The 12,198-nt window shown below is 40.7% G+C and overlaps 2 protein-coding genes across 8 annotated transcripts in view; both read right to left on the reverse strand.

Annotated features, from left to right (window-relative positions):
• LOC109971357 (wiskott-Aldrich syndrome protein family member 3-like) overlaps nt 1–3,244 on the reverse strand; it is a 22,396-nt gene extending 19,152 nt beyond the window's left edge. Inside the window, exons 1-2 of one of the 3 annotated variants that reach the window (XM_020619549.1) lie at nt 3,088–3,244; nt 2,068–2,343 (exon numbers count right to left, since the gene is read on the reverse strand). The gene's annotated coding sequence lies outside the window, so the exon portion shown is untranslated. The other 2 variants (XM_020619551.1, XM_020619550.1) reach the window with 2 other exon arrangements.
• Nucleotides 3,245–9,809: 6,565 nt separating this feature from the next.
• htr2cl1 (5-hydroxytryptamine (serotonin) receptor 2C, G protein-coupled-like 1) overlaps nt 9,810–12,198 on the reverse strand; it is a 101,262-nt gene continuing 98,873 nt past the window's right edge. For all 5 annotated transcript variants that reach the window (XM_020619567.1, XM_020619565.1, XM_020619563.1 and 2 more), the window contains 2 exons: nt 11,846–12,081; nt 9,810–11,285 (listed from right to left, as the gene is read on the reverse strand). In XM_020619567.1, the coding sequence (XP_020475223.1) occupies nt 10,713–11,285; nt 11,846–12,081 (809 nt within the window). In that variant the 3' untranslated portion in view covers nt 9,810–10,712. The remainder of the gene's footprint in view (nt 11,286–11,845; nt 12,082–12,198) is intronic.

Consider the following 12,198-nt stretch of genomic DNA (forward strand, 5'->3'; position numbering starts at 1 on the left):
TCTGCTACACACACACACACACACACACACACACACACACACACACACACACACAGGAAACCTACTATCTAATCATTGTTCACACAGGCTGGAGTCTAGACTTAGAGGACTTAGAGAGAACTCAATACATCTGTTAAGGCTGGAGCTGTGGTCATTTCAATGCACACACAGTTTAAGCTGACAGAGTCTTCACATCTTTCTACTATTAGTGTTGTGTCAGATTCACATTGTGGCTTGTATGTCCATGCACAGTGGTAACATTAGAAACTTAAAAAAACAGAAGGACTAACTACGAATCAGTTTATGTGGTAAGCATCCATGTAAAAACGTTCCCTATGTGCTGTGCAGCAGATTAAATGAATACAGAAAAAACTCTCCACGATGCTTCACTGTAACGGGGGGTCAGAGGTCAAGGTATGCAATGCAAGAGGAATACTGGAAGTGCTGCCCAAAACTACGTACAGTATGTACAGTCCAGTTTAGTCATTATATTTGGTTTATCAGTTGCAACTTCTCCCTTATTGCGCTGCAGCACATCTCAAACTCATGAGGATTCAGACCAGTGGAGAGAGGGTTAGAATTTGGGTAGCCCTATAAATTTTCACAACAGCCACGGCTGCTGTTGTGTTTGGCTGTGAAGCCCTCTATATTTTTAGGAATGTTAGGGCCACGGTGGCCATAAAGATCTAATGGAGCCCTCAACTCTCATCAGCAGCTGTTTGTCGCCGAGATGCAGTCGCAGCGAATTTTATGATCATTCACAGAAACTTTTTAAACTGATCTGAACTCACACCAGAAAAGTTCATTTTGTTTCAACTGCACATGAAGAAAAACCCGTTTACTGAAGTAAATATATGACAGTGAAGGCCAAACAGCCTTTAAACTATGAAATGTATGGCCTAGTTAAGAAATACTAGTTATCATATCTGAATTAGGATCGCCAGTAATGATAATTTAAATAGTCACTTAAGGTATTGATAATGGTCCATTACAATATTCCGGAACCCACATTTTACATTACTGCTTTGAAAACGTCTAATTAATTTCTTGCATTTAATTCTTAGTGGGCCTCTCTGTGTTTGTTTTAGGTTTAACAGAAATCCAGACAGAAAAGTAATTGACTTCTCCTTGCTTTGCCCTGTATTTTAAATACTTGGACCATTATACATTTCAGATTTCAAAATGGAAACAAACGGCAAATCTAAGCTGCAACTAGAAGAGCAACAGAAGCAAACTCAAGAGCAGCAGCAACAGCTAAAACCCACAATAAATGGCCCTATGCAAGTACATAACCGTTTAAGATCATTTAACGAACTGAACACACCTGATTTAGGTCGGTTTTGTGGTGACAAGCTAACAGGTGAAACAGAAAAGTACACAATACAGGATGCCATATCCACAATATAGGCTATAATAATACATTTTAAGCATCAGAATAAATCTGAATACATAGTGTACATCTTAATGTATTCTGAAACTCCAAAATTGTAGATACCGGGAGGGATTTCTACTATAGACTATGGTACAATATATGTGTGGGGCCTTCAGGTACAAATTTGATTTAAAGGTTTCATTCTGTATCTCTGTACCGAATTCCATATGGAAATCTGTGATTTTAACCGCACTGGCAGACAGAATGGATCCCTGGCACAAACTCATCTTTGCACCCCCCCAGTAAAAGGCCCGTTGCTCTCTTCATAGTCGCCAAAGAGCCCCAAGCTTATCCGCTGCCAAATCCTATGACACATTCCACCAACCGGTGACATTTTGTTGCAGGCGGAAAGAAGGGACACCGGGCCAGTGCGTTGAAAACGACGGTCACGATTACAGAGGAAAAAAACTGGAGCAACAACCGGAGCATTGGGTTTGAAGCCTGCACATAAATAGGCTCTAATTAATACCAATACAGCTCCATCTCCGTCTGTGCGGGTGCATTGTTTTCTGCGTGTGTGCGATGCAATAACAATAACAAACGCACCCCCCTCCAAATACGTGCCCCCACAGGAGGCATGTGCCCACACCATTACTGTCACATGCAAATCCGATTTAAAATCCGGTCAGGTTTACCTGGCTGCGGTCTCTTCTGTCGCCGTGCTTTACTCCTCCTTCTCTCGCTTATTTATAGGTTTTCCCAGTCGCGCTCCCCTGCTCCCCATTTCATTGCAGACCGTCCATGTTTGCAGTTCGGCGGAGCAGAGCTGGATGGAGAGAGGTGGAGGAGGAAGATGAGGAAGAGGAGGGGGAGAAGAGCGGAAGCCTTTGAAGTAAGCAAAACTGGATCCCAGATATCACCCCAGCTGCGTGGATTGGATTTATGTCGTTTCCAAGGCAGCGTCCGTCCACCTGAAAAGAGCGTCAATTAACAGCCTTAAAATAAGCCACTTCCGATTGTAACTTCAAAATAAAGGTCTTAAATAAAATTACGAGAAACAACTTTGTACCCAGGATATTATCAAATTGTAACATTATATTGGTAACAGAGTATATGTTACTTCTCTTTTGTCATTTTCATCACGATTCAGTCTTTTATATTTATTTATTAGTTTTATCTTGGATTTAATCAAGAATGACAGCTTAGTTTATATTAAACCGTTATATTAATATTCTGTTTTGGTTTTATTGCACATTTATGTAAAGTCTCTAAGGTCTGCAAGTAGGCTAAGCGTCTGAAAGCAGTGGTCAACATCTCTGTGTATACAGTATAGCCTACATTATGTATGAACTGGGAGAACAGCACAAGGATGAACTGCCTCTTGATATTATCCACAAAAAACAACTACACAATCTTACTAGTGTTTAGTGGCTGTGGTTACAAGTGCAATTTATAGGCCATGTTGTGTAACTTGAAGTTAAGCTCTCTTTCTTTCTATACTCGTCACACTATTGTTGCAGTATAATCGATGAAGTGAGGTTGAACAGATTTGTTTCTAGGCCACCCATTTAGCCTTACGCTAGTCTATATTGCCAATTACAGCGGAGCTCCTCTCTAAAACATCGCATTACTCTCACCATGCCCATTAATACGTACACTGTTACTCATACAGTGACGGCGCGATAATTGCTTTATGTTGAACGTTTGCTATATACCTTAACTGCCGGTCTTTGTAGTTGTAGCCTCCGCTAGCTTGACGCAGCTGTCAGCTCGAGCAAATCAGGGGGATGCAGCAAACTGGTGCAACAGCGCATGCGTACCCGGAGCCCTACGATCCTTGCCGATGATAGCCGAGACCACACCCACCCTGTCGAGCACCATCATATACTCTGAGCACCACTGAGTGGACGGGGCGATGTTGCAGACTTCTCGGAATATGACACTTAAATTCAAACATTTATGGCTCATTGGCTTTAATTAATTAACTCCAGCCGATCAAACAATCACCAAATATTTTTCTTTCTGGCTAAACAATATCTACTGGCATCATTCTGATTGATTGTCATGTGTGCAAAATACAGATCGTTAGTAGAATATAAAATGCTCTCTACAATATTTATGGTATATTCTCTACATTTATGCTAATTTCAGCTATAGTATGGGATTATAAGAATAAAGTGTTTTAGGACATTCCATGATGTAAAAAGCAAAAACAATGCTGGCATATATGATCTGTGTCTTTCTATTTGCATGCAACACAGAAGAAAAAGAAAACTTTTGATTATATTAACAAATGATCTCACATTAAGTTGTTTAGCAATACAGCACGGTAACAACAAATTCAGTAAGATTTACTGTATAGGTATCTCTCCACTTTTTATTTGAAGCTTTGAGGAAGTGAAACTTGTGCATTACAAGTAACATTCAAAAATAAAATTGCTGCTGATGGTTACTCAGGCCTATTCTTGTATATCCGCACAATTAATACTTTAGTCCTGCCCTAAATAAATAAATAAATGGAAATTCAAATGCTGCATTACTATCTACCACGATTTTGCTCTTTCCCAGCTTCACCACGTAGCGGCGCTGTCGTTTCGTGGTTGAGCCCGACGTTTTCTGCAGGTCGTGGTTCCGCAGCGTGTGTGTCGCTGTCCGTGGTGCTGATTTAAATGACGACTTCACATCGCCCTGTGTGTCGCTGTCCGTGGTGCTGATTTAAATGACGACTTCACATCGCCCTGTGTGTCGCTGTCCGTGGTGCTGATCTCATCGAGCTCCCTAATCACCGCGTGTGTGTCGCTGTCCGTGGTGCTGATCTCATCGAGCTCCCACCTAGAAGGGACCCTTTACCTATTCATTCGAAACGATTGCAATCCATATTATTACATTCCTGTGAAATTGCCCATTTAAAGGATTTATTCCTGGAATAGTTTTGAAATTATCCCGTGAAACTATGATAGGTTCATAAAGGGCAAAAAGTCACTATAAACTCATTCATGTACGTTAGGCTCACTCCAGCTTTCTAGTCTGATTTGTAGTTTAATTTCAGTAGTTTAAATGAGTTCTGTTTTATTTTCAGCTGCAATATAGCAGCAAGTTTAATCCAATCTGTTTCCCAGCAGTGCACATTTAATTGATGAATATAACAGGGGCAGATAGAGGTCAACATCTAGTATTCTCTATGTTTCACTTTCATATTTTGGCAGCTCTCTAATCAGATTACTAACCACAATGCTTTGAATATTGACTTCCAAGGAAAACAAAGTAAAACAAAGCAGACATACAGTAAGCAACTGTCACATTGCAATTCTTTCTTATTTGTGGTGCTATGTGGACTTCCTGCAATGCTTTTCCTATCTGGTATTTACAACAGGTCTCTAGCAAAATGACACTAAAGAGCAGTAAGTAAAGGTGCAGTAAGTAACCTTTATTGACTTCTATTTGTAACAAGTAGAAACAGCAGCCAAACTGAGAAGTTGTGGAGCAGTTATCTATGGTCTGTTTATGAATAAAGTCAAGTATTAGTGCAAGTGTTGTGTAGGCTATAAGTTACCAAAATTACAGCAGTTATCAATGTCAACATAAGAGATGTAAATATTGTACATTTTGTAGAGATGTAATAGTACATTTAGTCATTACCTTAAAGGCTTCCTCAGCTTGCCTATAGCCCAGTCATCCATCAATGAATAGCTGAAAATGCATGCGAAGCCTCTTTAAACTTACAAAAATTGTGCTTTTTAAGTCATGTGCCATTTATCAGCCCTGCCAACCAAGCACAGATGTCAGTCATTTTGTGAAATCATGCGTAATGCCTCTTCAACTAATCAAGTTCTCAAGAACTTACAAAATGTATATATAAGCATCACATGATCACACTCAATGTACAGGTTGTGCTTTTTATTAGCATTCTATTTTAGCATATCTGTATCAAGCTGAGCAGGAAAAAAAATGCATACTTCACTTTGCCAGTGTGGGTATAGTACTCATATCAGGAGGGTTTCCAGCATGGCTCAATGGGCAGAGCACGACATTGAAACTGAGGCTAAGAGTTTAATTAGATCCAGGTTTGGCTCTACTCATGAAGCACTTTGGATAAAAGCTCCCGCTGATTGGCAGGTGTTTGCAGTAGAAAGGAGTATAAAAACAGAGTGGAATGAGTAGCCAGTTCAGGGGGCTGGGACCTATACTGTTATTATTAAATCACACAGTGAAGCGTGTGGCTGTTTATCATCAAAACAGAGGAATGCTTGTTGGGGAAACACTGTTGATCTGCTGCTCTGTGAATGGGTACTTTCAGCCAGAAGGAGAGGAATCCAGTGAATGCAGTCATTTCACTTCGCCTCAGCCACTTTTATGTTTAAAACACTATACTGTTAGTTAAGGCATTCCTCGACACTGTTCCGTTACATGTTTCTGTTGGTATATTCAGAAAAGGATTTACAGCAGAGTCTGGTCCACTGGAGAAAAGTCCAGGCTTAAAGTAAACAACATTAACAATGTGGTTAATGAACAAATAAGACAACTGTCCACACATTATAATAATATTTTAATAAATAAATAGCAGCATCACACACACACACACACACACACACACTCTCTCTCTCTCTCTCTCTCTCTCACACACACACACAAAGAAAATATACATTGTGTGGACGATGATCAATATAAACTCAGATGTGCCATAGACAAACATTCACAATTAAAATGGTATAAAAACAGTGACTGCATAACAAAAGAAGGCTCAACACATACAACTAACCCAAGAGTGCAAGATAAACCAGACAGCTGATCCGTGTCAATGCCAACGATCATCAAAGGGAGCTGACGCCTCAGGTTGAAGAGTCGGTGTTTAATGCAAGGGGGGTTCATTTGGGTACACTGGGTTTGTCAAACCTGCAGTGCTGGTTATTCTCAGAGCTGTTTATAGACAGTGTTACGTGTTGGGGAAGATAGGAGAGGCAGCAGTGATGCTAACAGTTTATTGGAGAAAAAGTTGTCTTTATGTTGTTATGCTTCACAAAAGTCAGCATGTTGAGGTATTTTTTTACATTTAGATCTGAACACTGTGAGGGCTCATGATTCTTTTGGTGAGTTATTATTTTAAATGTACCACTAAGTAGTTAGGTTTTTAATGGAAAGAAAACTTTGCTCCTGCACTCTCTGACGGCCCTCAGAAAATTAAAAACAGTTGCAGATCTTGATAAATACTGTATGTAGGTCACATTCGTGCTGAGAGTTAGATGAGAAAACTGATGTCATGTCTGTGTGTTAAATATTAGTACTTAGTTAGCTTAGCATATATACTGGGAAACTGGGGGAAACAGCTAGTCCCACTGAAAACACACAAGCATGAAATCATCTAAATCTTGGCAAGAAAACAAATAAGTACACTCCCCCAAAATGTTAAAGTGGAGATCACTGGAAATACATATTATCTTTACTGGGTAATGAAATATATCAGGAAATGTAGAATTTAGTACACATCACCACTGTGCTGAAGCATTTCTGCCTGGTTTTCTCCTTTAAGCTTGCACTGATTGTTTGAGCATGAAACATCTCACAGAGTTAAACCATTTTCAATATACAACATCATTTTCTGAAACTGTTCTTGCATAATGCATTGTTGCCTGGCAACAAAAAAAGTGGAGAGAAAAACCCCAAATCAGCCCCCCTCAAATGTTTTACAGTGAAACTCTGTCGATAAACGGCTCAGGCTAGTTCTATACACCAGTCCTGAACTGAATTATTAGTTGAAATCCTTCCAAATACTTTCTAAGTGTGATTGCTTTCATCTGTCTGGCCCACAAGCTGGACAGGATTGCCATCTGCAGGGACAACCCCATTCAATCCATTGTGCCAGACACAATCAATAAAAACCCAGAGAAATTATTGAATCAATCTCAAGATAGCAGTTGGACCCGCGCCTGGTGTACACACACATACACGGGAAACATATAGTTATTACATTGCGACATAGTGAGGTGGTTGGCCTGGCTGTAGCGCTTTCCTCGCTCACACCTGGATGGATCAAACATGACAGATTCAGCTAAGTTCAGAGAGTCCTCTCTTCTCCATTTCACCCTTGTTGTTATTGTTGTGTATTTTGCATCTTGACAAGGATGAAATGCCTGCATGCTGTTTACAGTGTGCATTTTTTTGATCAGCCCTTCTCTCTGTCCTTCCTGTGCTGTTTCAATCCTTTGGAGTATTAAAGAGAGAACAGAAAGACAGAGTGAGGCAGAAAGGACCTTTTGAACAATATTTCAAACATGCAGGATATTGGCAAGCCAAACCTTGGCGTCGGCTTGCCAGCTTTAGCTCATGTATACCTCTCCTTGTAGAGAGAAAGGTGGTGCAGGTGACCACTGTGTAAGTCTGTAGCATACAAACAGTGGATAAATTATACAGAGACGCATAGAATCAGAACGACATGACTCTCAGTTCTTGTGTTTCATTCTAGCTGTATGCAAAACTGCACACCCCAGGCTCCGGGGGAGTGATTTGTCCACTGCTGGCTTTGACCTCTGCTCTTTGACCTTGATCATATCGTAGATATAAAGTTTGTACATTCAAGTGGTTGCATTTTTGTAGAAGGAAATATGTAATTAAATATTACAGTGGAAAAGTAACACCTGCTTTGATAATAACTGCTAAGATAGAAGGAAAACTCCAATAAATTAGCTGTTGGTTATTCAGTAATTTTTTGCATTTAGCAATTTAGTATTGCACTTCCAGAAAGTTGGGTCCTAAAAACAGAAAAAGTAAAAGAAAACAGCTGAGATATTTTAACTTTTAGATGCTAAAACATTACATTTCCTCAGCTCAATCATCTTTCATTAGCCCAGTTTTAAAGAAGGCTTACAGAAGACTTTATGCAGCTGTTTTAAATAGAGTCGTGCATCTGACAAGGAAAATAAACTTTATTTGTAAAACTGGTGAAGTGCCCTTTTAAGAAATTTTCTATATTTCTTTAAGAACATTTACCTCTATTAAATTGCAACACAAATCACTAAATGCATATGCTTCAATTTCAGTTAGAATTACTATATTAGCTCATTGGAGATGAATTTGTTGCTAATTTGCCACCAGTCTCAATATCCACCATGCTTTAGCTGATGGAGATGCAGTGTAGAAGAATCACAGTGCCCATCAGATGTTGTTCAAATGTGGGAGGAGGGAGGGCAAGAAATTCAGTGTGACAGAGCGGTGAGAGCTACTGGCCTGCCGTGATAGAGTCGGGGCTCTGTCTCTTGGTGTATTGACTTTCTATCCAGCTTATACAACAGATGGAATCTGAAGGTACTGGCCCTTTGAGTCACGCTCTGGGTTCTGGTGACTCAGGCTGAACAGATTGCAAAGCAGTCAGAGATCCAAGAGGCTCTGATTTAGAGGCTCTGACCTCCAGGTTAAGGGTCAAAACTGCAATTCTCTGACATACTGCAAAGCTTTTCATCTTAAAAATCATCATCAGGGCATATATGTGACAGTAATGCTCTTATGGAGATTATTTATAACCAAAGCTCAATGAATAACACCCTCTTTGGCTGTCATTGTACTGTCTACGCAAATTCTGACTTGTAGCATGTCAGAAAATCATAGAGGTAACGGCCAGCCTTGAATAAAAATCCTTCATTTAAAAACATTACAATTAATGAGGGAAAACTTTTTACTCATTCAAAAACGTGTCCTTCAGAGATGCCTTGAATACCAAACAGCTCAGATTTAGATAACGTGAATATGCTGATAGGTAATTTGATAATATGTACAGAATGATAAATAGGTTGTCGACTGTTGACTGCAAGTGTAGGACAACAATCTCTGTGATGCATATACTGAATTTGTAGGCAATTCATTAGATGTGGGAAATACTCAGTCAGCTACCCAAGCAATAAGCTTAAAACTGTATTTACAGGTACAATCAGTGTCTTTTTAATTTGACTCTAAACTTGAAAACCTTTCCTTCATTTCCTTTGATTCTTCAGCACTGAAATGGATTTGTTGCATGCAATGAAACCAGTAAGAGCTGGTTGGTCTACTGTGGATGTGTAATACATGGAAAGACAGTGTTATTCCTATTGCATTCTCAGCTTTTACATTTTTTTTATTTTTTACACTTGTGGCCTATTTTTGGGTTCAATCGCTTGATTACTGATTCACAAAATTCCACTATAAAGTGCAATTTGATCACAACTAAGGAAGATCTTAATGACAATATCACCAGAGAGATTTATATTGTCTTATAAAAGTGACTCAGTGAGGATGATGGCTAATTGATGACTTATCATAAAATCTCTAGATTTTCCTTCATTTAAAGGAACATTTATGCACTCCTATTACAAACCTGAAAGTTTGTAGTTTTAGATTGCTCCCTTACATTTTAAATTTTATTTTTTACCAGTTTAAAAAAAAGAAAAAAAAAGGGGGGGGGGGGGCTGGACCAAAGGCCTGCGCCATGTTTTTAGCTCTATTAGCCCCTTGTTCTGTTCAAGGGGAGTGACCGTTCTGTGCCATGTGGCCACCACATGGCACTGTGAGTCCGCCGGAGACCGGTGGTCGTTGTACATTCCTTCATCTTAGTCTTCTCGGACAAACTCAGTCTGTGGCCTTGAGGAAGTACGCATTGGAGAAAAATCCCATTTGTGTCAGCCGAGCAGTTAGACTATGCATGCTGCAAAGGTTTGTTCAGAGAGGCTGTGTGACTGCTGCCGTCAAGCTTGACCGGCACAAAAATAGATTTGGTTTAGTTTGCCGAGTTTAGGCTGCATTTTGACTCTGTGTGACAGCTTGAAGTCGTAGTTTGACCTCAGCGGTTGGTGCTTGACTCTGTAGTCTCCATCAGTGGGTCTCCATGAAGGGCCACTTGCCTTCATACCAATTTAACAATGAGAGTTAACTCTTCACTGACCATTTCACTGTCCTGATCTCAACTGGCACTTTAGTCCCCATGAAGTACACCACAATTTATGACCGATGACAGTTACATAGAAATAAAGGCCTAACAAATGCCTTTATTTTCTAGTATAGTATGAAAACCAACATTTTGGCAACAAATAGAAAACAAAGAGGTAAAATATTGGTTTTCATTCCAAAATGAAAACCACTTTTTCAATAAATGAGGTTAACTCTTCTGAATTCTCTACACGTTGATGTGAGTAGTGCACTTCTGTGTGGGGATACGGCTCCTGAAACAGGACGAGTCTTTTCACAATAAGAGTACCCACTTCAGGTTTACAGTTGAAACCAACCAAAAGGCTGTGAGCTCTGAGCACCAGGCCACTAACACGCTGCCCAGCCCGGCATCTACAGGATAAGAAGAAGACAGAAAACAATAAGCGTGCAGTCACACGCTGCTTGTGTGTTCCCTGGAAGTGGAGCTGTAGCTGATGTGCGACAGCTCCTGCTCCAACTCCGTTTCCGGCTCTGTTTCTGAAAGCATGCCGATGTTGTGGCATTCGGTGGGGCTGTGTGACGCTATTGCAATTTGTGTCCCATCATCTGTTGTGTCCTCTGGATCCACTGTCAGCCTACCGTTATCCCCCCTACCGCCGTTATGACAGTTACTACTGCGGCCTGCACCTGCTTTCCCATGACTGCCCATCAGAAGAGGGGTCACAGCATGTGACGGACACGGTGGGGGGATCAGGAGGGTTTTGCAACTCTGTCCGGCAGCATTGGCCCCAAATTTATACTGGCACCTGATGTATCTGGAGAACGCTCTCCTGTAGGTCTTATTGAAGAGGGTATAGACTAGAGGGTTGACTCCGGACGAGATGTAACCCACCCAGACAAAGACATTGAGCAGTTCATGAAGCAGTGACTCGTTGCAGGAGCTGTGGCACAGGACAAAGGTGACATTGGTGATAAAGAAGGGACACCACATGATGAGGAAGAGGAAGAAGACAATTCCCAAGACCTGAAGGAGAAGAGGAGACAGCAAAAGAGAAAAGACAAACAGAAGACAAAAAGAGAAGAATGGTAAGAAGAAGAAAGACGGATGCAAAGTTAAGAGGACCTAGTGATAATAATTCATTCTGTTTAGATAAAATGAAAAGGCTAAACCTATGGAACATGTCCTAACTGAAATGTACACTTTATATAGAGTTTTTGGGGCAAAACCTTTTTCAATACTTTACTTTCAGAAATGCATTTGTACAAAACCTTTTCCACTTTCACAAAGGACAACTAACCTGTTATAACAGCAGCGTTTCATTGTCAAAAATTCACTTGTGTCCCACCTCTGACTGAATGTTGCTAAACAAAAATTCATCTAAAACTGGAAAAATTCAAATAACTGATCAAAGAATAAGCAAGGAAGTGTGAAAATCTGATAATACAGAGCCCAGCCTTTGATACTTGGATGAATTGAGTGCTGAGGTTGAACCCCTGGCGCTACACTGTTGTTACATCACTTGTCTGGAAGATCTGAAACAAGTGTGCCTTAAATCAAATGAAAAGGCTCAGATCTGCTCTCACCTTAGAGGCACGCTTCTCATTCTTTATGGCCTGCATCATTCCCCGTCGCCCATGGCAACCCGGCGTGTCGCTCCGCCCATGGCCCACGGCTGGCGAGCTGAGCTGAGATGCCACCTCAGAGCTGGGAATGATGCTTATGCTGTCTGAGGTGGAGGTGCTGAGCAGCATGCTGGGCTCTGCTGCTTTCAGGCAGCTCAGGGTGTTTCGTCTGCTCTGAGGGGACGGCGCCGTTAGCTCTGTGGGAGGGCCACAAGAGGGACCGTTCAGTGATCAACCGTGGAAGAACCATGCATTTGTTATACTAGTTGGGAACAGATTTTTTTTTAACATAACCCCACAAATTAATGTGACCT

Source organism: Monopterus albus, unplaced genomic scaffold (genome assembly GCF_001952655.1).
Source record: "Monopterus albus unplaced genomic scaffold, M_albus_1.0 scaffold222.1, whole genome shotgun sequence".
Classification (NCBI taxonomy): Eukaryota; Metazoa; Chordata; class Actinopteri; order Synbranchiformes; family Synbranchidae; genus Monopterus; species Monopterus albus.